This window comes from Lepidochelys kempii, chromosome 1 (genome assembly GCF_965140265.1).
Source record: "Lepidochelys kempii isolate rLepKem1 chromosome 1, rLepKem1.hap2, whole genome shotgun sequence".
Taxonomy (NCBI): Eukaryota; Metazoa; Chordata; order Testudines; family Cheloniidae; genus Lepidochelys; species Lepidochelys kempii.
In genome coordinates this window covers 277,707,091-277,732,502 of record NC_133256.1, presented here as the reverse complement: position 1 = coordinate 277,732,502, position 25,412 = coordinate 277,707,091, and the positions used below count along the sequence as shown (strand labels likewise).

At 44.5% G+C, this 25,412-nt stretch overlaps 1 protein-coding gene across 5 annotated transcripts in view; it reads left to right on the top strand.

The window, feature by feature from the left end:
* ACSS3 (acyl-CoA synthetase short chain family member 3) overlaps positions 1–25,412 on the top strand; it is a 138,410-nt gene that overhangs the window by 89,152 nt on the left and 23,846 nt on the right. For all 5 annotated transcript variants that reach the window (XR_012156729.1, XM_073327638.1, XM_073327637.1 and 2 more), the window contains 2 exons: positions 4,948–5,043; positions 12,529–12,592. Coding sequence is in view for 4 of the 5 variants with exons in the window: in XM_073327638.1 (XP_073183739.1) it covers positions 4,948–5,043; positions 12,529–12,592 (160 nt within the window). In the remaining variant the exon portion in view is untranslated. The remainder of the gene's footprint in view (positions 1–4,947; positions 5,044–12,528; positions 12,593–25,412) is intronic.

Below are 25,412 nucleotides of genomic sequence, written 5' to 3'. Positions count from 1 at the left end.
GGGGAGGTTTTCCACCATTATCATAGCAGGGGTCATTATGTTTGTGGCTCTCTTGGCTGCATTGGGATGATGTCAGCAGAGCTAATCTGACTCTCACAAAGTCCTTTGCTTAGGTGGGTAAATGCTGAATCCTCTCTTCTGGAACAAACCCCAGGTTTCCTGAAGATGCGGGGGAATGGAGGAGGCCCAGGTTGCCCTAAAAGGAGATTTGTGATGGCTGTTGTGTTATAAGGGTGGGATACTGTCTGGGGCCCTGGATTTCCCAGCCCTAAGTTCCTAGCTGCCTATGGCTATCCTCCTACTTTCCTCCTGTGTCATCTCCCCCCCCCACACACATTTGTTTGGTGCCTGGGCCTATATCCATCACTGGTCTAAGCTGAAGTTAATGGAGTTGCACCTGACTCCTCAGCAGTGAATGTGACCTCATCTAAGGGAACAGGAGGCACGAGAGAAAGGAACTGTATACAGTAGCAGTTGTTCGGAGTATACTGAAGCAGAGAGGATAAGCTGGAGGACCTCACAGGGAGAATGTTAACAGGCTGAAGAGTGGTGTTTGGAAGGGGAGCTTTTTCCTCAGTACCACCTACTGCAGCAGCAGGTAGTTGGGCATCAGCTTGTCAGAAGTTTAAATTTTAAATACACTGACAAGTGATGTCCACAAACAAATGATCAGTCCAGGTCATCTGAAAGGAGACTGACTGTAGCCTATGATTTCCTCTTCTCAGCTCTGATCTCAAAGCCAAAGCCACATACCACTTTTGGCCATGTCTGCACTGCAAGAGTCTATTTCAGTAAAGCTATGCTGGCATAGACTGCTAGTGTAGACAGTGCTCGTGCTGACTCAAGGAGTTCTGCCGCTGCAGTAGCAGCACATCAACCCTGAATGATTTTAGCTAAGCAGGCTCTTCGGTGGGCCTAGTTGCCTCTACACTACTCCATTCCGCTGGCATAGCTAGACTGCCTACAGCAGTGGCGAGCAACCTGTGGCCCATCAGGGTAATCTGCTGGCGGGCTGCGAGACGATGTTTACATTGACAGGTTTCAAAGTAGCAGCCATGTTAGTCTGTATTCGCAAAAAGAAAAGGAGTACTTGTGGCACCTGAGAGACTAACCAATTTATTTGAGCATAAGCTTTCGTGAGCTACAGCTCATGCTCAAATAAATTGGTTAGTCTCGAAGGTGCCACAAGGCCTCCTTTTCTTTTTGTTTACATTGACTGTTCGCAGGCCCACTACTGGCCTAGAAGGTGTGAATTTTTTCACACTCCTACATGACATGGTTATGCTGGCATAATTTAGTAGTGTAGACCAGTCCTTTCTCAACAGACCTGTTGCAGTAGGTTTGGCAGCCTCCTCCCTGCAACTCCTGCAATCAGCTGGAAGATTCTCCCCTCCCCCTTGCTTTCTGATTCCTTCCCCCCCCCCACCCCATGGAAATGCAGACTATGTAGAAATTTGGTGTATTTAAGTGTATCTGCCCTTCATTTTCAATATAACTTCATTCTGTTTAAAAAAAATGAATGGGGAAGAAAAGGTCAGGGTCCATAATAGCCCGATATCAGTGTTTTGGGGAAGATTCAGTTTCAAACCTGCTGAATAACATCTTTCAGGGTTTCTGTTTCTGTAGCTCCGTTACCTTCTGCTACTGCCTCCCTGCTTCTACTACAAGAGAACCCTGGCAAATATCCTCACACGTGTTGTTAAATGGGACGCGGCTCCTTTCTTTTACATCATAGGGAAGCAGGAACCCCTTGCCCTTTTTCTGCCTGCAAAATAAGAGTCTCTCTCTCTCTCTGAAGGAAATAGGCCCATATTGTGATGTTATTAATCTTTGCCATAACCCTCACTTTTTTATCTAATCTATGGCTCAGAGGTACAGCAACACTGTATCCTTAAAAAGAAAAGGAGTACTTGTGGCACCTTAGAGACTAGCCAATTTATTTGAGCATAAGCTTTCGTGAGCTACAGCTCACTTCATCGGATGCATACTGTGGAATTTATTTGAGCATAAGCTTTCGTGAGCTACAGCTCACTTCACTTCATTTTCCACAGTATGCATCCGATGAAGTGAGCTGTAGCTCACGAAAGCTTATGCTCAAATAAATTGGTTAGTCTCTAAGGTGCCACAAGTACTCCTTTTCTTTTTGCGAATACAGACTAACATGGCTGTTACTCTGAAACTGTATCCTTATTGTTTTTTCTAGTTTTCACACATCATTTATTCTACTCTTTCTTTCCTCCTTTTGTCATTATAACTCTGAACCATTTTCTCCCCCCTTTCTGTTTTCTACTGTGAATCTGTGCCTGCCCCGCCCCCACACAGATTTTTCTCTCAGCCTAGGTGCAACCCTCAGTCTTACTTTCTCCCAATCTCTTCTCCCTCAGTTAGTTGTCTCCATTTGTTTTTCTCTTTTCTACTTTCCCTTTAACCCTCAAGGCTCCTGGTCAGGCCAATTTCAGCCTCCTCCCACTGGAGATCCCTGAGGTTCCAGTTCAAGCTGCCAGCAGCTGCGTCCACTGCCTTTCCCCTGTTCTATCTGTGACCTCTGTGGCTCTTCTAAGCGTAGCTCTTATCTGCCTCCTGCAGCCATCATCTGAGACCGGCTGCCTTAAGGTGGGATTTTTTTCGTAACTTGGCATGCTTCTCTTGCTGGGCAAGTTCAAGGGCCATGTCTGGTTCTGCACTGGCTTGCTTAGCTTGAAAAATGGATGAGTTGAAATTCCAGTAAGGCCATCAGTGTCACTGGCCAAAACTACTACACACCAGCCCATTTTGGGCCCTGCGTACTTGGTAAAGCCAGTAGACTGAATAAGGACCCTATTAAATTTTCTGTATTGTCACCACTGACTGGTTAACTCTTGTAAGAATCTGCCAACATGAAAAGCCTCTGTAGCAAGAATACAGACTTAGCTTCCTTCCAGAAGGAAGTAAGGCTGCTGTAGAGCAATACTCCTATAAACACAGACAACCCTCACAGTTTTATTGTGAATATTGTAATTATTTTCATTAACCCTCCTCACAGACCCTGGAGTTATATGAGCACATCAGAACCTCAGCTTTCATTTTAGTGAAAGTAAATTCCTAGCCATCCTGGGTGTGGAGATAAGCTTGAATATCTGAGCACTAAAGATTCACAAGCCAGAAAGCAAGTAAAAAGAAAAAACACCTCAGTGTGTTGCTTGTCAAATCTCATGCTTTTGAGGGTTTGACTCATGATTTGTTGAATGCTTGGGGCTGGCAATACTGAATGAATGACTCCCCTGCTCGCAGCACTCCCAGGAAGTTTCTTTCTAGTAACTTCAGAAACTTAAGTTACATCTACATTGAAACATGGGATTTGATTGCAACTTGTGTGACTGTAACTGAGCTAGCTTTAATCTAGAACCTCATGACTGCAGCACAGTCATACTTACTTTATACTACTACTACGGCATTTTTTTATATTACTTTATTTTTCCTTTCCTCTTCACTGTGTAGCTGCAAATAGTTCCCAAACTGGTATCTCCATGAAAACCCCAGGAGTTATAAAATAGATATTCCTGAACTATTTGCAGTAGTTCCAGATAAAGTAGTGATCCATTGCTTCATACGAGACTACTCTCTGGTCTTCCTGCCCAGCATTATGAAATTGGGAAATATTGCATTTGTCTGTTTTCTGAGCATCTCAAGGGATAGAATTTCTCAGCCCCAAAATAGAATTCTGTTGACCTTGCGAAGGCTTTGCAAAACTGCATTCCTCTGTCTGTATGTAACACCATAAATTTTAAATACCACATCTGACCAATTCCAGGGAATATTCTAGGCATCAGTGTACTGATATACAAGGGAAATTGGAAAACTGAAAGGAGGAAAATGGGGAACATAGAACCCCTGCCATCTGTTTAGGACAACAGCAGCTTCCACTTTCTCTACAATTGTCTATAAATCAAACTGGTTGAAGGCACCCATTAATATCTTCCAGTATAACAATATCCCATCCCATCTCATTTCTGCTCATCCTTCCAGTAGTTTAACATGTTGACACCCTGAATTACTTATCTCAAAGATGGAAATAAAAATGATGAGGAAAAGGAAATGAGGGATGGGAGCTCTTGGAATGGAAGAATACTGGTATAAGGGAGGGAATGAAACCGAATCCATGGTGGGAGGTAATTTGGGGGACCCTGGTATAGGGGAAATGAGGGTGTACACAGAGTCCCTGCCATGAGGGGAAATGGGTGGGGGGATCACAGAGTTTCTGACATGGACGGGGGATGAGGGCTCACAGAGCCATTTGCATGGAGGGGAGGGAGGGATGGGGACACATAGAGCCCCAGGCATGAGGGAGTGGGTGGGGTAAGTTACAGGGAATCCCTGAAATAAAGGGGGATGGGAGGATGGCACCCTGGGAGCTCATGGAGTGAAATGGAGGAATGCCGGTGTGTGTGGTCAGCTTGGCCTACTAAAGCTACGTGCAACCACCTTACACAGAAAGCACTAGGACAGTCTAAACAGAGAGGAAGAATAATAATAAGACAAGGCTGGTGTGTTTTCTAGAGATTGTTCCTCTTGATTCTGGTTGATGGGACAACTCTTAAAATACATATATAAAATAATCTTATGTAGCAGTCCTATCGTCTATAGGTTTCTTGCAAATGTGTAATTTATTGTTCTCTGACTCTCCTAGGTCCACAGCAGAATAAGCTCCAGGTTCCTTTTTTCTTAGTGCAATACAGATTTTTTTTTTCATTATCTGTTATTGAATGGAAACGTGGCCTTTTGGTACACTCTGATTTCTGTGGTGAAAATTTGCATTCATTCCATATTCTATATGAATCTTTCTTTCATTGCTCATCTGGGAATGTATTTTTGATGTGCTGAACTAGAAACAAAGCTTGGCACCACTAAGTACTTAATGTCACTAAGTACAAGCCTTAACTGACAAATTTTCCTTCTATTACATAACAGAAACTGGGTCTGCAATTACTGCTTCCTGCATTGGTTTGGGAAACTCAACAACTCCTCCACCAGGACAGGCAGGAAAACCAGTGCCAGGATACAATGGTAAGAGTGTGCAGTGTATATCAATAAGGAGAGGAGGTTGCTTGCACTTCTGAGTGAGAGCTCAGCACCTCACAAGATCGGGCCTTAAGATTGCAGTTATCTAGGGCCAAAATTGGCCTCTCCTCCATCAGTTTTGCACCTCTCTGGCTTAACTGGCTACTTAACTGGGTGAATGTCCATGTGACGTTGGGTCAACATAGTAGTTCCTCACCAACATTTCTTTATTTTTCCTTCCTCCCCAGTTTGGCTGGGGAAGAAAACATGATTTCAGAGCTGACACATCCAGGAGATCCAATTGTGTATGTTACCAATTGGCACAGTTTAGAGCAGACCTGATGCTATTCCATGTTGCCCCCTGGAACCAGCCCAGTGCCCTCAGGATTGACTTAAAGCCATTTTCTCTCTCTCTCTCTCACATGCACACATGCAACTTTTTGACCCATTTCAGGTGCAGAGGCATCAGTTCTTACAATCAGGCTCCAGTATCCAGTACGATTAAAATTACAGCAACCACTTAATCATGTGGGTTTTAATTTATCCTGTATCCCTTGAAGATGCTTGAATTTTTCAGGAAGTGCTCAAAAACTCACAAGGTCAGATCCTTAGCAGTCTGCCCTGTTAGCAAAAATTCCTTTCCATCTTTCAGTTGTTAGTCTGACGCATTCCTTGTGCACCCAAAATTTCTCTGGCATACAGTGAGATTTGAAAGTGCACAAGGAATTGGCTACTGCAGTTGTCATTGTACTGTTGAGTCTGAAGGTTTGGAATGCCTGCATACAAACGAGCAATGGATATTATGAAATGCTCAGAGCTTCAAACATGAACAGAGAGCAACAATACCCGAAGTCCAAATTTTACAAAAAATTCAATGTTTATTGGGGTGAACTTCAAGCAAGCATGATTCCAGTTTCCTACCACAGTGTCCTCCTTCCCAGCTCTGACACCACAGAGCCTTACCTGTGTCCCTGTTCCCATTCCCCCCCTTAGCAAAACATGATTCCAATTTCCCCACCCCCATTCCCTGTTCCCATCACCCCCCTTACTTCCTGACTGACTGCAGACTATATAGTAAAACTTGAGTTCTGCTTAGCTATACCTTAACCAATCATTTTCCTGAAATTTGACTAACCAATCCTAATATATTGTAACATGATTATTTAACAAATTATATCCCACCACGTTAATTAGTTTACACGCAGCAAAATTAATTATACAGCAGACAGAAACAATCACAGAACCAGACAGAGATTATACAGACAAACAATAGGGAAATGGGGACTACAATGATAGAACAACACAGAAATGAGGATTTCACATCCCAGCTATCGATAAGTGAGTTCTTGCCAGACAGGATGCTATCAAACTAAGTTTCCTTTTACATTTTCTAGGCACTTCCCTTTCTCTGGAGGTGATAGGCATTATCAGGACAGGATTGTATTCCTAACAGCCCAATAGCTTATGGCTGCTTCTCCTGCTTAGCCAAAGATCTTAGCCTAAGAACAGGGCCTCAGACTGTCACAGTGAGAGAAGGCTTTTACACTGGCAGACAGTGATTTTGATTCTTTCTTTTATATCTCCGTAACTAGCTAAGTGATAAGAATACACCTAAATTCTTAGAGTATAGGCCTGTACAGGCAGGCCTGAATATCTATATCCTAACAAGAAAAGGAGTACTTGTGGTACCTTAGAGACTAACAAATTCATTAGAGCATAAACTTTTGTGAGCTACAGCTCACTTTATCAGATAGCTCATGAAAGCTTATGCTCTAATAAATTTGTTAGTCTCTAAGGTGCCACAAGTACTCCTTTTTATGGCTGCTACTCTGAAACCTGTCATTATATCCTAACAGTACTTGTGTTGCATTTTTATTTCTAGCTGTACAAAACTGTAGGCTGTGAACCAGCATAGGGCATAAAAAGTGAGAGCTTTTGTTATTTGGAAGGTGTTTGCATGCAGAGTGCGCAGCCATGAGATTAAGAATTCTAAAATATTTTTATACATGGGATTTATACCTCTGATTATGACCCAGAGTGTTCAGGAATTACTTCAAGAAGGACACATAATTAGATTTTTTTTTTAGGTCAAGCCATCTACAGGAGGAGTGCTCACATTCTTGGGAAGGAGCGGTTGGCTGACTTTTCTTCTAACAAGTAGAAGTGAATATGAACATAAAAAAAAAACCTTTTCAGCTGCCCTAGACTTTGGCACTAGTAGTTATTGTATGAAGACAAACAATGAATGAAAGAGGAAGTTAGAGAAAAGGCTTAAAGTTTGACCACAGCTCTAATAATCAGGGAACAATTGCAGAATTTAATTGCATGAAACCTGTTCATAAAGCTCTGGTAGTCAGGCTTAGCAAGAATATGTGGGAAGCACATATACAGAGATTTTAAATGAACTCTGCAAAACCTGATGTTAGAGTATTTAAAAGCTTTGTTCTAAATGGATCAGAGGGAATTACAGTAGAACCTCAGACTTACGAATATCAGAGTTACGAACTGATCAGTTAACCAGACACCTCATTTGGAACTGGAAGTATGCAATCAGGCAGCAGCAGAGACCCAAACCAGAAAACCAAAAAAACCCAAATACAGCACAGTACTACGTTAAATGTAAACTACTAAAAAAAAATAAAGGGAAAGCAGCATATTGCTTCTGCATAGGAAAGTTTCAAAGCTGCATTAAGTCAATATTCAGTTGTAAACTTTTAAAAGAACAACCATAACGTTTTGTTCAGAGTTGTGAACAACCTCCATTTCTGAGATGTTCATAACTCTGAGGTTCTACTGTACTTTAAAATGGACGACAAAATGGTCACACGCTCAGGTATATTCTGTAAGGGAACAGTCACATTTCCTTTCTAACAAATGGTTCAGGACCACTTACTGGAAAAGTTTACAAATCCTGTAACCCTGCTATTAATGAAATACAGGACCTTGAAATCACTTCTGATTACTATCTCACTTTTCCTCACTTCAGTTGTGTTATGACTCTAGCTGCTGCTACTTTAGCTACTAGTTTGAGATAAATGTTTTATGCCATATAAAAGATGGGCTGTGTGCTTTTTGATGGTATAAAATTGCATTAGTAGTTCTCTGGACAATGGTTGCTGAAGTCATGATACATTTAAATTGGATTTGGGGAAGTAAAATTGGAAGAAATGCCTTTTCCCCCCAAATGGCCAAATTCTTTCCTGTTATACCATTGTAAATACAGAGTAAAGTAAATTGTGTGAAGTGACTCCAGCTTTACATTGGGGTAAACGATTCAAGATTCAGTGTTGGGTGACGAGGCCAGGCTATGAATGCTGCATACTACTGGAAAACTAATTTAAAACCTGAATTAATTTTTTAATAATATACCTCATTCATTTCTAGCTCTGACATTTTCTGAGATCTGACCTGCTATTTGGTATTGGTCCCTTAGTCTATAAGTTTGTTTGTTATTGATCCAAGACAGCATGGATTCACCAAGGGAAGGTCATGCCTGACTAATCTAATTGCCTTTTATGATGAGATTACTGGTTCTGTGGATGAAGGGAAAGCAGTGGATGTATTGTATCTTGACTTTAGCAAAGCTTTTGACACGGTCTCCCACAGTATTCTTGTCAGCAAGTTAAGGAAGTATGGGCTGGATGAATGCACTATAAGGTGGGTAGAAAGCTGGCTAGATTGTCGGGCTCAACGGGTAGTGATCAATGGCTCCATGTCTAGTTGGCAGCCGGTATCAAGTGGAGTGCCCCAAGGGTCGGTCCTGGGGCCGGTTTTGTTCAATATCTTCATAAATGATCTGGAGGATGGTGTGGATTGCACTCTCAGCAAATTTGCGGATGATACTAAACTGGGAGGAGTGGTAGATACGCTGGAGGGGAGGGATAGGATACAGAAGGACCTAGACAAATTGGAGGATTGGGCCAAAAGAAATCTGATGAGGTTCAATAAGGATAAGTGCAGGGTCCTGCACTTAGGATGGAAGAATCCAATGCACAGCTACAGACTAGGGACTGAATGGCTAGGCAGCAGTTCTGCGGAAAAGGACCTAGGGGTGACAGTGGACGAGAAGCTGGATATGGGTCAGCAGTGTGCCCTTGTTGCCAAGAAAGCCAATGGCATTTTGGGATGTATAAGTAGGGGCATAGCGAGCAGATCGAGGGACGTGATCGTTCCCCTCTATTCGACATTGGTGAGGCCTCATCTGGAGTACTGTGTGAAGTTTTGGGCCCCACACTACAAGAAGGATGTGGATAAATTGGAGAGAGTCCAGCGAAGGGCAACAAAAATGATTAGGGGTCTAGAACACATGACTTATGAGGAGAGGCTGAGGGAGCTGGGATTGTTTAGCCTGCAGAAGAGAAGAATGAGGGGGGATTTGATAGCTGCTTTCAACTACCTGAAAGGGGGTTCCAAAGAGGATGGCTCTAGACTGTTCTCAATGGTAGCAGATGACAGAACGAGGAGTAATGGTCTCAAGTTGCAGTGGGGGAGGTTTAGATTGGATATTAGGAAAAACTTTTTCACTAAGAGGGTGGTGAAACACTGGAATGCGTTACCTAGGGAGGTGGTAGAATCTCCTTCCTTAGAGGTTTTTAAGGTCAGGCTTGACAAAGCCCTGGCTGGGATGATTTAACTGGGAATTGGTCCTGCTTCGAGCAGGGGGTAGGACTAGATGACCTTCAGGGGCCCCTTCCAACCCTGATATTCTATGATTCTATGACAAAATACAGCAAGTCCTGAATTTGAGGGCGGTAAATACCCTGAATATAGGTTGGTAGCCATGTAATTCAGGAATACCCCTAAACTACTGTTCTTTTAAAAAAAAAAATCTAAAAATCTTGGAAACCTAAGTACATAGCTTTCAGGAAACAAAATCTAATATGAAAAACTGATGTTAGCGCCTTGATAAATAAATTATATTAAACTGAGGACTCTAATGTATCAAAAAAAAGTAAGTTGTTGAAATTGTGGTATGAGTAAGACTATCTCCTTCTACTATATGAGTCCAAGTTCTCCAAGTCTAGCTTGATGGATTTTCTTACGTTACTTGAACAGGTACAAGAAACAAATAGTGTTTACAGAATTTGTATTCATTGCCCAGGAGAATGGAAGCTTCTTGTTAGCATCCCAAACTTGCCCTCCCTCAAATAGAGGGCACAGGATGACTTCTGAGTTCCTATTCATCCTTCCCAGAACCTTTTGAGCTTACCTTTTGACTGTCTAATTAACCCTTCGAATTCTTGGGTCTGTATCTGTCCTGATGCCAAGCCTCTGACCCATTGTCTGTGACAGGCTATGCAGGTGTTAAAATCACTGTCCTTTCTGAAGGAGTGGTTTCAGACAGCAAAGATCAAATTGCAGCAGTCTTGGAGTCTGTGTATTAGGTAAGCCCAATGATACTTCAGAGGTCTGTTGGCAGATGTGGGTATCTCCTCTCTCACCTCAACTTTCTTTCATATTGTCCAATATTGTACAAGGTTGTTGTAGCAGGATAGACCTAGCTGGATGTTACTGTTGCAGGTCAGGTCAACCTTGTATTCCCCTATGGGCTCCAGCAAGGGCACCCACTTTTAGGCTCCCTGTTCCTCAGCTGTCACCTCTCTTGGGCAGAGACCCACATCTTGTTCCCTCCAGTCGTGGTCAGGGTTTTCCAGGCTGCGTAGTTCCCTACCTACATTGTGTTATTCCTGGCAAGCCAGACTGCCTGAATAGGCCAGCGTTTACTCTTTGCTTTCTTTTCAGAGGCCGTAAACATCATAATTGCCCATACGTATAAATTACTGCACAGCTCTTCCTAATCAAGCACATTTATTCAAGTGAAAAGCATTACAGAGAAAATATTAAAAACAATAAAAGAGTCTACATGCGTGCTAATAAGCTTGACAGAGATCACCCCAACTTCAGCAAAGACTGGTAGGAGTCAGTCCTTCAAACCCCGCCAAGGGATTTTCCTGTGCTTAAAACACCTGTAGTTCAGAACAAGCATCCCCATAAAATGGTGAGTCCTTTCTTTAGATATCTTGGATCTTTGATCTTCAGATTCTGGGAGTGGGTAAGCAGTAGACAATGATTTCCTCCTCATGGCATTGCTTCGAAAGGCTGCATTCAACCTCCCCTTTGAGATTCCCCAGGCAAACCACTTGACACTGTCCAAAAGTCCATTCTTGTCTGGCCCATTGTCCTTTGAAGTTCATAACATTTCCCAGGGCTCACAATAATACATTACCTTTGTGTTTAATATAATGGACTCCAAATAAACTTAATTCAATAAGGTTTTTTAAGGATATTGCAGGAAATTGCCGTATCTGTTAGTTACCTCCTCTGCTTGGCCACACTCAAAAAGCTTATGATTTAAAAGGCTTACTATGCCTCTCCTCCCTACCTCCACTTGCTGTTCACATGCATCAACCATTCTTAATGAGGTATCTCTAGCTATTATAAGCCATGCCTCTGAGTAGTTAGTACAGATAAGGGTACCACAGCCCTGGACAACAAGTTATTTGTCATCCTTCCTTTGTTCCCAGGCAGCAAGGATTTGATTCTAATAGATTTCCAAGATAAAGACTGTATCCAAGAGGAGGTGCCAGGCTCTGTCCATTGAAACCTAAATGTCCTCTATTGAAATATAACCGAATTACTGAAGATTGTAACAAAGGTTGTGTGGACCATTGAAAAGGGCACTGGAGTTGGTCTCTGGATTCTGTTCCCAGCTATGCCACTGTGTGAGTTTGGGCAAATCAGAAGTCACTTCACCTCACCTCTCTGTAGTATGAAAAACACAATCCTTCCCTGTTGGGATGGTGGTTTCACTATGCAGAGTCTGACAAATCAGAGACAGATCTTGTGCATTTGAAAAACAGAGAGTTTTAGGTCAATCTCTAATAATCTTAGTTATCACTTACTAATATTTCTTGTGGGCTCTTTTTCGTGGGCTCACTGCCCTACTTCTGAAAGGGCTTTTCTTAACTGAAGATTCAGATTTCGCTGTCTGGAGATTTTTTTCTTTTAATTTTTAGTTTGGGGTTGGTTCTTTTTCATTCAAACCAGGTGCTTCTCCCTCTCAGTTTGTGTGTCGTTAGTTTAAGGCGTAGGGTATTTGTGGTGGGGATGCTAATAGCAATCTTTAACTCCTCTATTTTGGTACCCAGAAATTCTATAATTCCTTTTGTTGTCTGTTCCTGCTCGAAACTGAGTGTGACATAAATGGGCATTCATCAAATTAAGGTTTATAGACTGAGTGAATTAGTGTGCTGCAAGCCAGGGTATGAATCTACTACGTACTAGCTTCCTGTGTAGACTCTGTTACTGCACACTAGATGTTCCATAGTGCTCTGTATCAGGGTCTACCTAGCCGGTTAGTGCATTGTAGATTCTCACCCTGGCTTGCCTTGCACTAACTCCCCAGGTAGACAAGCTTTTTAGAAATTGTCCTTGTCTATCTGAAAAGTACCATTTGCAAGGGAAAAAATGATCTCTTTCTTTACTTTGCAGTGATGGTTCTGGATGACAACAAGCAACCAGTGAAGGCCAAGACTTTAGGAAATATTGTGGTAAAGTAAGCAAGTCAAAACTTACAAGGTGTCTTATAATTAAGGGGAGCTGCCTTCCATGAAAACTGTTGAGAAGGGCAAACTATTATTTTTTGGGAAAGACCTAAATAGCAGTGGCACATAAAGTAAGGAAGATGAGAGTAGAAGAGCATGGCTGTCTCTGATGTTGATTTTTAGGAATCTCTCACTTTACCCTGCAACACTAATATGGGAGCACTCAACTCACCTGGTACAAAAGGCTTAAAAAAACCCTCTATACTGCTTTTTTTCCCTTAATGGCAGCCTTCTTTGCCATGTTTCTTATTTGCCAGCATAAGAACAAGTCTAATTCCTGTGATGCAAGAGAACACTGCCATGTCTCCGACTTCCTCCTGATTCCGTGGAGGTCTTCAGCATCACAGAATTACATGCTTGATTTCTAGGAGGATAAAGCAATGACTGCTTGCTGCTTCATTGTCTAGCTGGCTCAACCTAAAGCAGCATTTGCAAATTGTTAGGTTTAGAATGATTGTTTCCTCATCCTACTAAAGCAAGAGCCCTTCTGTTATCTGAAAGTGTGGTTTGTATGGAAAAGGTTACTTAGCCCTGGTCTACATTAGGAGTTTAGGTCGAATTTAGCAGCGTTAAATCGATATAAACCTGCACCCGTCCACACGGTGAAGCCCTTTTTTTCGACTTAAAGGGCTCTTAAAATCGATTTCCTTAATCCACCTCTGACAAGTAGATTAGCGCTTAAATCGGCCTTGCCGGGTTGAATTTGGGGTACAGTGGATGCAATTAGATGGTATTGGCCTCCGGGAGCTATCCTAGAGTGCGCTATTGTGACCGCTCTGGACAGCACTCTCAACTTAAATGCACTGGCCAGGTAGACAGGAAAAGGCCCGCGAACTTTTGAATTTTAATTTCCTGTTTGCATGGTCACCTGCAGCTTGCCACGCTGGCCAGAGCTCATCAGCAGAGGTGACCATGATGGAGTCCCAGAATCGCAAAAGAGCTCCAGCATGGACCGAACGGGAGGTATGGGATCTGATCGCTGTATGGGGAGAGGAATCCGTGCTATCAGAACTCCTTTGCAGTTTTCGTAATGCCAAAACGTTTGTCAAAATCTCCCAGGGCATGAAGGACAGAGGCCATAACAGGGACCCAAAGCAATGCCGCATGAAACTTAAGGAGCTGAGGCAAGCCTACCAGAAACCCAGAGAGGCAAATGGCCACTCTGGGTCAGAGCCCCAAACATGCTGCTTCTATGATGAGCTGCATGCCATTTTAGGGGGTTCAGCCACCATGACCCCAGCTGTGTTGTTTGACTCCTTCAATGGAGATGGAGGCAACACAGAAGCAGGTTTTGGGGACGAGGAAGATGATGATGGTGAAGATGTAGATAGCTCACAGCAAGCAAGCAGAGAAACCGGTTTTCCCGACAGCCAGGAACTGTTTCTTGCCCTGGATCTGGAGGCAGTCCCCCCCGGACCTGCCAGGCGGAGAAGGGACCTCTGGTGAGTGTACCTTTTAAAATACTATACATGGTTTAAAAGCAAGCATGTTTAATGATTAATTTGCCCTGGCATTTGCAGCTCTCCTGGATGTACTCCCAAAGCCTTTGCAAAAGGTTTCTGGGGAGGGCAGCCTTATTCCACCCACCATGGTAGGACACTTTACCAAACCAGGCCAGTAACACGTACTCGGGAATAATTGTATAACAAAGCATTGCAGTGTATGTTTGCTGGCATTCAAACAATATCCGTTCTTTATCTCTCTGTGTTATCCTCAGGAGAGTGATATCATTCATGGTCACCTGGTTGAAATAGGGTGCTTTTCTTAAGGGGACATGCAGAGGTGCCCGTTCCTGCTGGGCTGTTTGCCTGTGGCTGAACAGAAATGTTCCCTGCTGTTAGCTTGTGAGGGGCTAGCCACGTGCTGGGGGGAGGCAAAATACGACCTTGGAATGAAAGCACATGTGCTGTGTATGTAATGTTAACAGCAAGGTTTACCATGAAAGAGTGTAGCCATTGTTCTAGAAAATGTGTCTTTTTAAATACTACTGCCTCTTTTTTTTTTCTCCACCAGCTGCATGTGTTTCAATGATCACAGGATCTTCTCCTTCCCAGAGGCTAGTGAAGATTAGAAGGCGAAAAAAACACACTCGTGATGAAATGTTCTCTGAGCTCATTGTGTCCTCCCACACTGACATGGCACAGACTACTGCGTGGAGGCAGACAATGTCAGAGTGCAGGAAAGCACAATATGACTGGGAGGAGAGGTGGCGCGCTGAAGAGAGTAAGTGGCGGGCTGAAGAGAGGGCTGAAGCTCAAATGTGGCAGCAGCGTGATGAGAGGAGGCAGGATTCAATGCTGAGGCTGCTGGAGGATCAAACCAATATGCTCCAGCATATGGTTGAGCTGCAGGAAAGGCAGCAGGAGCACAGACCGCCGCTACAGCCCCTGTGTAACCAACCGCCCTCCTTCCCAAGTTCCATAGCCTCCTCACCCAGACGCCCAAGAACGCGGTGGGGGGGCCTCTGGCCACCCAACCACTCAACCCCAGAGGATTGCCCAAGCAACAGAAGGCTGGCATTCAATAAGTTTTTAAAGTTTTAAACTTTTAAAGTGCTGTGTGGCCTTGTCCTTCCCTCCTCCATCACCCCTCCTGCTGCTTCTCTTCACCACCCCTCCCGGGCTACCTTAGTAGTTATCCCCCTATTTGTGTGATGAATGAATAAAGAATGCATGAATGTGAAGCAACAATGACTTTATTGCCTCTGACAGCGTTGATCGAAGGGAGGAGGGGAGGGTGGTTAGCTTACAGGGAAGTAGAGTGAACCAAGGGGTGATGGGTTTCATCATGGAGAAACAAACAGAACTTTCACACCGTAGCCTGGCCAGTCATGAAACTGGTTTTCAAAGCTTCTCTGATGCGCACCGCGCCCTCCTGTGCTCTTCTAACCGCCCTGGTGTCTGGCTGTGCAAAACCAGCAGCCAGGCGATTTGCCTCAACCTCCCACCCCATCATAAATGTCTCCCCCTTACTCTCACAGATATTGTGGAGCGCACAGCAAGCAGTAATAACAGTGGGAATATTGGTTTCGCTGAGGTCTAAGCGAGTCAGTAAACTGCGCCAGCGCACCTTTAAACATCCAAATGCACATTCTGCCCCCATTCTGCACTTGCTCAGCCTGTAGTTGAACAGCTCCTGACTACTGTCCAGGCTGCCTGTGTACGGCTTCATGAGCCAGGGCATTAAGGGGTAGGCTGGGTCCCCAAGGATACATATAGGCATTTCAACGTCCCCAACGGTTATTTTCTGGTCTGGGAATAAAGTCCCTTCTTGCAGCTTTTGAAACAGTCCAGAGTTCCTGAAGATGCGAGCGTCATGTACCTTTCCTGGCCATCCCACGTTGATGTTGGTGAAACGTCCCTTGTGATCCACCAGTGCTTGCAGCACTATTGAAAAGTACCCCTTGCGGTTTATGTACTCGGCGGCTTGGTGCTCCGGTGCCAAGATAGGGATATGGGTTCCGTCTATGGCCCCACCACAGTTAGGGAATCCCATTGCAGCAAAGCCATCCACTATGACCTGCACATTTCCCAGGGTCACTACCCTTGATATCAGCAGATCTTTGATTGTGTTGGCTACTTGCATCACAGCAGCCCCCACAGTAGATTTGCCCACTCCAAATTGATTCCCGACTGACCGATAGCTGTCTGGCATTGCAAGCTTCCACAGGGCTATCGCCACTCGCTTCTCAACTGTGAGGGCTGCTTTCATCTTGGTATTCTTGTGCCTCAGGGCAGGGGAAAGCAAGTCACAAAGTTCCATAAAAGTGCCCTTACGCATGCAAAAGTTTCGCAACCACTGGGAATCGTTCCAGACCCGCAACACTATGCGGTCCCACCAGTCTGTGCTTGTTTCCGGAGCCCAGAATTGGCATTCCACTGCATGAACTTGGCCCATTAGCACCATGATGCCCACATTGCCAGGGCCCCTGCTTTGAGAGAAGTCTGTGTCCATGTCCTCATCACTCACATTACCGCGCTGATGTCGCCTACTCGTCCAGTATCGCTTCGCCAGGTTCCGGTGCTGCATATACTGCTGGATAATGCGCGTAGTGTTTAATGTGCTCCTAATTGCCAAAGTGATCTGAGCGGGCTCCATGCTTGCCATGGTATCGCGTCTGCACAGAAAAAAATCGCGGAACGATTGTCTGCCGTTGCCCTGATGGAGGGAGGAGCAACTGACAACATGGCTTACAGGGAATTAAAATCAACAAAGGGGGTGGCTTTGCGAGAAACTGAATGGCCCCCTCAAGGATAGAACTCAAAACCTCAAGGATAGAACTCAAAACTGGGTTTGGCAGGCCATTGATTTCACAGAGGGAAGGAGGAGAAAATGAATACAAAACAAATCTGGTCTATTTCTTGTTTTGAGCCACTTCATCTATCTTTATACATCTTGCTGGCAGCAGACTGTGCAGTACGACCGCTAGCTGTCATCATCTCCTGGGTGCTCAGCAGATAACGGTGCAGTATGACGACTAGCCGCCATCTTCTGCTGGCTGGAGGTTAAAAGACAGTGCACTGCCGGTAGGACTGAATCGCCACGAGACAAAACTTAAAAGGGAAATGACCTGGCTGAGTCACTCCCATGTTTGCCCAGGCGCCCGATTAAAAGAGTACCCAGGACTACGTCGATGATGGCTACCAGTCATACTGCACTGTCTGCTGTCAAAAGGCAATTAACTGCTGCTGTGTAGCAATGCAGTACCACATCTGCCAGCACCCAGGAGACATACAGTGACGGTTTGCTGAGCGGGCTCCATGCTTGCCGTGGTATGGCGTCTGCACAGGTAACTCAAGAAAAAAGGCGCAAAACGATTGTCTGCCCCTGCTTTCACGGAGGGAGGGAGGGAATGGGGGCCTGACGATATGTACCCAGAACCACCCGCGACAATGTTTTAGCCCCATCAGGCACTGGGATTTCTACCCAGAATTCAGATGGGCAGCGGAGACTGCGGGAACTGTGGGATAGCCACCCACGGTGCAACACTCTGGAAGTCGACAGTTGCCTCGGTACTGTGGATACACTCTGCCAACTACATGCACTTAGAGCTCTTGTGTGGGGACACACACAATCAACTGTATAAAACCGCTTTCTACAAAACCGGCTTCTATAAATTCGACCTAATTTCATAGTGTAGACATACCCTTGGATTCTGTCCCAGAATGGCCACAGCTCAGATGAGGAACATGTATTGAAAGACTCCATAGGCAAGAGAATCATTGTTGTTTTTCTTGCTGTGTCTTCTCTTTGATAACACTTGACAGCAAACTCCTTTGTCTCTTCAGTGTTTCATAAACACTAAAAGTCACTTTAAAATGCACACCCTTTTTTATACCTTCCACTCCACTCCACTCCCCAAAGGAGATTTTAGATACAGGGACCTCAGCTTAAAGCCACTCTAAATATTGACTGCTTTTCTCTTATCTTGTTTTCTGCTTTCTCATCATCTTCAGTTTCCATTGTGTCTGCTCCCATGGCACATGCCTGTTGCATTTCTTGGCTGTTTTACAGGAAATACTTGGGGTTACTGTCCTTTTGGTCAGCCAGGTACCCCTTTCTGACTTACAAGCTAGGAGAGCAGTGCTAGGTCAAACATCCTTTGGAGGGCTGGTAAGTAACATACTGGAAGTTTAACATTGGTCTGCATTAGAACTGGTTGGAACATTTTTGGCTAAATTAAATTTCTTTGAGATGTGCTCAAAGTCAAAATGTTTTGTGCAGACATATCTGTTTCAACTAAGTTTTTGTCGGGAAATCTGGAGAGGAGGGGAAGGAAAGCATGACTGACTGAGACCGTAACTGGGTGGTTAGGACATTTGGCTGGAGATGTGGGAGAGCCAGGTTCAAGTCCCTGTTCTCCCTGATTATGTGTGATCTGGGATGGAAAAACTCCACTTTGGTTCATGCAGAGCAAACACTTGAACCTGGCTCTCCCAAATCCCAAGCCAGTGCCCTAACTTCCTACCTCTTTTCCTCCCATAAATTTAAAAAGCTCAATTTCAGTCAGAAAATGGACACTTTTTGACACATGGCCATCAGAAACTTTTCCCCTTAACGGTACCCATTGGGTGGCTTGAGCATCTTCTGCTCTGATCACTGCTGCATGCAGGTATAAAGGGCAGAGCTGTTCCCACGCCCCTTTCAGTTCCTTCTTAACTCCCACAACAGTCATTGGAACCCCTGTTCATTACCAGAAATTCTCTCTGCTCTGTGTACAAAGTATAATTGTAGTTGGTTAATAAATTTATTTATGTTCAAATTTTTTTATTGTTTTCCATGTTTTGGGGTTCTACCCCCAGCACTGAGGAATGCCTCTTGTTGCTCAAAACCTATGCTTGTGAGTGACCTGCACAGTAGTTGTCTTAAGTGCCAGGGCAAAGCACATGTGAAAGACCAGTGCCAGATTTGCTGTAAATTGAAGCCTAAAACAAACAAGGATAGGAAGGCTAGGCTGAAGTTCCTGCTGATGGAGGTGGCACTCGGACTATGCTTGAGGTGACCTGCTCCAACTTGGTGCTGAGTGCTGCAGCTTCAGTGAAAGTACGTCTCCAACGTTGTCAGAGTCCCAGCACTCATCTCCTTCAATTGTGCCTAGCAACAAAGAGGCGCCAACCAGGGGAAGATATCCACCCTCAAAACCTGAAAAGAGGAGTGAGAAAGATTTGAGTAGAGTACATCTGAAATCCAAGCATTTCTCCTAAATCAGTACAGTAGACTCCTGGTGCTGGACTTGATGATGCCCTCTCTGGTGCCAAAGTGGCACCATTGTGGCATAGCAGTAGACAGATATGATCTGAACTTGGGGTTTCAGATGACTGTCTATTGTTTTAGATTGCAAAGCTCACCCAGTCACAACTGCATGAAACCGTTTGAGGCTCCTGGGGCATGTGGCCTTGTGCACCTATGTGGTTCAATATGCTAGACTGCACCTCGTAATTCTACAGGGTTGGCTACTCAGCGTGCTGTCACCATCTGGACTCGGTAGTGAAGGTGCCCTCTGATGCCCTCACCTCCCTAGCTTGATGGACAATTCCAACTAATGTATGTGTAGGAGTCCTTTTGCCTCCCTGCAGATGATGCTCATGTTCGTGATCAATGTGTCTGCCTTTGGCTGGAGGACCCATCTGGGTTCTCTGCAGACTCAGAGTTTAGGTCCGCAGAGGACTTGGCTTTCCACATCAATGTCAGAAAGTTGAAAACTGTTAGATTGGCCTGTCAAGTTTTTCTGCTACAGATCAAGGGAAACATCCTTTTAGTCCTCACAGAGAACACAGCAGCAATGTTCTATCTCAGCAAGCAGGGAGTAGCCCGCTCTGTCAAGAGGCTACGCTGCTTTGTGAGCTTTGCACTGCCAACTCAATAGGTCTAGAAGCTTCTTATCTACCAGGGTCCAAAACAATCTGGCAGATCACCTGAGCAGATCATTTACAAGACACCACAATTGGTCTCGTTGTCCACATCTAGTCAGATACATCTTCCATTGATGGGGGTTTCCGCAAATAAACCTATTTGCGAGAAGGATCAACAGAAAGTATCAGCAGTTCTGTTCCCTACAAGATCACAGCCTGGGTTCCCTGAACAACGCATTCTTACTACTGTGATCAGGCAGGCAGCATCACCGTTCCTTTCTTCAGTTCAACAGCTACTAGATAGCTTATTGTACCTAAAACACTGAGGTTTGACTGCTAGTTCTGTGAAGGTATATCAGGCAGCTTTCCAGCATTTACTCCTGAGGGAATTCTGCGCCAAAAAATAAAAAATTTGGCACCAAAAAAATTAAAAACTCTGCGTACAATATTTTAAAATGCTGCAAAATTCTGAATATTTTATTTGTCAAAATAACACAATACAATCGTGCCAGTTTCAATTATTTTGGTAATTTATTTCAAAATACCTGTCAGCAAGTATGTCTGTAACAATACAGAGAACAAAACGATTCCCCCATGAGTAGAAAATTAAAGAAACCCTTACAACAACCCAGTTCCTGTTTCTCTGTTATGCTTTTGTCGGGCACCTCAGTCTAGGTGTTTCACACATGCCAGCTGGGCACATCTTCGGGGAAAACTCTGCCCCTCCAGTCTTCTAGTCAATTCTGGTTTTTTTCACCGTGTCCCCATAGATTACTATATTTCAAGTTCCCAAATAGAGAACGCTGCCGGGGTGAGAGGGAGGTGCAGGAGTACATTTGAGGGATGCTGAAGGGGATATTTGGGGGGTGCTGGAGTTGGCTGCACAGGGCCCCCCAGCCCATACACCTGCACCCCCTTTTTCCCCCCAGAGTTCAGCTGTGGGGCCAGACACCCGCACCCCCTCCCTCCAGAGCCCAGGTTCAGGCACCACTCCACACAGCTTTCGTTATTGTCCTACTGGGCAGAAATGACCTGTATCTGCTCATGGGGGAGGCAAAATTTAAAGATTTGGTTGCCTCCTGGAACAGGTCGAGTCACGCCCCCTTCTGGGAAGGGGCCCCCCCTTAACCCTCCTGGAAAGCAGTGGCCCCTCCCTGCAGCTTTCAGCTGTTGCTTCTGCCTCTCCCTGAAGGGTGCAGCTTGCCAGCTCCAGCAGCTGTTGCTCAGGGAGGGGACCTGAACACTCCACGTGACTGAGCAGGGTCAGCAAACTCTGGCAGAAATCTGGGGGGGCATGTGACCCTGTGTTCCGGGCACTCTGCTTATTGTGCAGCCCTGGCCCACATGCCATCTCCTTTGTTCAGGGCATGCTGGGAACTGCAGCCCGCCTACGCCTCTTGCAGTGGTGCATTGCGATTTGGGGAGGCGGGCTTTGTCAGGTCCAGCAGTCCCTAGCAGCAGCTCTGCAGCACCAGTTCTGTGGGAAGAAATGAAATTCTGTGCAGAACATTACTTCTGTGCAAATTCTGCATTGCACAGTGGTGCAGAACTCCCCCAGGAGTAAGCATTCCACCCCAAAGTAGATAATTGGTCTGTTTTCTCTAACAACATGTTTATAGGGTTTTTGAAAGGGCTAGTCAAATTGTATCCTTGGTTGCAAGACCACCTTCTCCCAAGCAATCTAAATTTAGCGCCTTTAAGACTTATGGGTCCCTCTGTTTGAGCCTTTGGCTACATCAATGAGTGAAAATGGCATTTTTGGTTGCCATCACCTTGGCCAGAAGAATAGGAGAGCTGCTTGACTTAATGGATGGGCCTCTCTATACAGTCTTCTTTAAGAACAAGGTTTACTGGCAGCCTCATCTGAGGTTTTCCCAAAGGTGGTATCATCTTTCCATATCAGCCAGCCAATGTACTTACCTGCATTCTGCCTGAAGCCACATTTGTAGATTGACAACCTGGTCCTCAATCAACACATTTGCTTCCCATTGTGGTGTTGTTCAGGACTCGAGAGACAATGCTAGGGTTGAGCAAGTTGTTCTCCAATCATGACCTGTCCTCCTAACCCTCTATGTCGGAGATCTGGCAAGATGAAACTGAGGGGGAACAGGGAGCCGCTCTGTCCTTTATACCTGCATGCAGTGGTGTGTGTCAGCAGGAGGAACTCAAGCTACTCAGTGGGTACTACTGAGGGGAAAAGTTTCCATTGGCTATGCGCTGGGCAGACAGGCACCAAGGTTGGATTGGACATGTGCAACATGTCCAGAACAACAGTTACTGAACAGGTTAGTAATCGTTTTTTTCCAAATATCAGCACTCAACAAAATATTTTGAAGCACCTGACTGTTTGCCCCAAAAGTGGAAGAGGAAGAGTACTCATTGGTGAATTTGGTGATTTTGTGGCAGTTAAGCTGAACTATATTTGTTATATATTCATGTATAGCTATTTCTGTATCCTGTATCATCTTTTATTCTAGGTTCTTGTCATTAATGCCTATACTGTAGGGGACCTTTTAAAGTGTCGTTGCCTGACTTGGTAAAGCCAACAGTGAGCTTTCTTAACAAGTTTCCCTTTTTAAAGAGCTTTAAAGATTGTAAGGGTATTTGTATTGTGGGTTTTTATTCTGTCCTCCCAACCCCCATCTTGACTTTTGCTGCAGTTGGATGAGTTGGTGGAGAAGGCCGGGGTGGGGAATCTGAATACCTTTTGTATCGTGTAATTCCTGGTAGAATACCAGTACGCTATCCTCTGTTGTTGCAGTTTGAACTTCTGTTGGTGGGGGGTTGGGTCTGCATCCAGCTGTATTGCTTAGTGGCAAGAGTCTGTGGCTGTATCACCTGATGGTGAGAGTCTTTAGGGTCGGCGGTAGGGGAACCCTGGTCCCTCCCTGCTCCACCTGGTTCCAACCATGGCCCTATGACAAGCAGGTCGGATATGCACCTAAAGCTGTCCAATAAACCCATAAAAATGGGCGATATGGGGAGTGGCTAGATACCCCATGGATGTTCATACACTTTACTGGGAAGTGTCCCATCAGCTGAAACTCTGACCACATTCTGTTGCCAAATACATCCTTCTGGTCCTCTTAAAGTGAATCACGTGGAGGATAGCTGAGTCTGACCCTGAGAGGCCCATCAACTTAGGAAGAACAGTGATGATTTAGCTTGTTTTGCCATGGCTTATTCTGTTAATACTTTCTATAGAAAAAAGAAAAATTGTCCTTCTGTGTTGATAAAAGTAAATCTTGTAGTGTAGATGTGGTTGACTTGCTAACACCATTTCCTGTGGGCTAAAGTCCCACATACAGTTTATATTTTATCTGTATGGACACTGCTACGCTACTGGGGAATGTTTCAGTGCTGGAGGTATTGTCCTTTGGATAGTGTTATGAATCATAGTGGCGTTTGTCAGTATTTGGTGACTGCCAGGGTGAAAGTGAAGATCTCATGTATGAGGTATTACTTGGGAGTAATACATTCATCCCAAATTCATACCAGGAGACCTTTTATGGCACATTATTGAATTGCTCTAATATATGCATGCACGCTGTCTCTCTCCTCTTGCGCTCTCTCTCTCTCTCCCCCACCCTGCATTCAGAGTTAACCTTTATAGAATCCCAGTTCATCCCCCTTTGAAATTATATCTTTTACGGTTAAACTCAGTTTTCTTGAACTTTTTATTGACAGTCAACACTGTGGAATTAAAATCACCTGCGTCAGCCCAGGAAGCTTTGCAGCTTCTTCCCATCTGACAGGTATTATGTATGTGGAATGCTCCTTCTCCCATCTTCATCACATTCAGATGCTGACTAAAGTGGCAGAAAGGAGCACATATTGAGAACTCAGCTGATGGTGCATTTCAACTTTTGTCATTTCTATTTTCTTCTATGAATTAAACCCAACTTATTTTATATTTGAAAATATAGGTTTTTACCTTTTTCTACCTTCCTCCCCCCCCAATAATTACTGCAGTTTAATTTGCATAATTTCACTTCGTTTTTGTACAATTAAAATAAGTATAACCACCTGAAAATGCTGTGATCCAGATCCTCATGACTTTGAAGTCAATGGTGCTAGGACAATTTACACAAACTGAGGGTCTGATCTTGTGTGTATTTATGTATTACAAAATGTCTGTATCCATGCAGAATATAGAATCATAGAATATCAGGGTTGGAAGGGACCTCAGGTGGTCATCTAGTCCAACCCCCTGCTCAAAGCAGGACCAATCCCCAACTAAATCATCCCAGCCAAGACTTTATCAAACCTGACCTTAAAAACCTCAAAGGAAGGAGATCCCACCACCTCCCTAGATAACCCATTCCAGTGCTTCACCACCCTCCTAGTGAAAAAGTTTTTCCTAATAACCAACCTAAACCTCCCTGATTGCAACTTAAGACCATTATTCCTTGTTCTGTCATCTGCTACCACTGAGAACAGTCTAGATCCATCCTCTTTGGAACCCCCTTTCAGGTAGTTGAAAGCAGCTATCAAATCCCCCTTCATTCTTCTTTTCCGCAGACTAAATAATCCCAGTTCCCTCAACCTCTCCTCATAAATCATGTGCTCCAGCCCCCTAATCATTTTTGTTGCCCTCCGCTGGACGTTTTCCAAATTTTCCACATCCTTCTTGTAGTGTGGAGCCCAAAACTGGACACAGTACTCCAGATGAGGCCTCACCAATGCCGAATAGAGGGGAATGATCACGTCCCTCGGTCTGCTGGCAATGCTCCTACTTATACAGCCCCAAATGCCATTGGCCTTCTTGGCAACAAGGGCACACTGTTGACTCATATCCAGCTTCTCGTCCACTGTAACCCTTAGGTCCTTTTCTGCAGAACTGCTGCCTAGCCATTCGGTCCCTAGTCTGTAGCAGTGCATGGGATTCTTCCGTCCTAAGTGCAGGACTCTGCACTTGTCCTTGTTGAACCTCATCAGATTTCTTTTGGCCCAATCCTCTAATTTGTCTAGGTCCCTCTGTATCCTATCCCTACCTTCCGGTGTATCTACTACTCCTCCCAGTTTAGTGTCATCTGCAAACTTGCTGAGGGTGTAATCCACGCCATCTTCCCAGATCATTAATGAAAATATTGAACAAAACCGACCCCAGGACCGAACCTTGGGGCACTCTGCTTGATACCGGCTGCCAGCTAGACATGGAGCCATTGGTCACTACCTGTTGAGCCTGATGATCTAGCCAGCTTTCTATCCACCTTATAGTCCATATAGTCTAGATGTATTTGTGCCAGTTGCTTTATCTTGGGCAATCTTTTAAACTGAATGATGATGACAGATATTTATAGCACTTCTTTCACATTTACTACGGCAAACTTTATTTTGCTAAAAGTTGGAGGCCCTAGTTTTCTATAGAATGTATCCGCTAGCTGTATCTTCAAGTTTAGAACTATATGAATGTGAT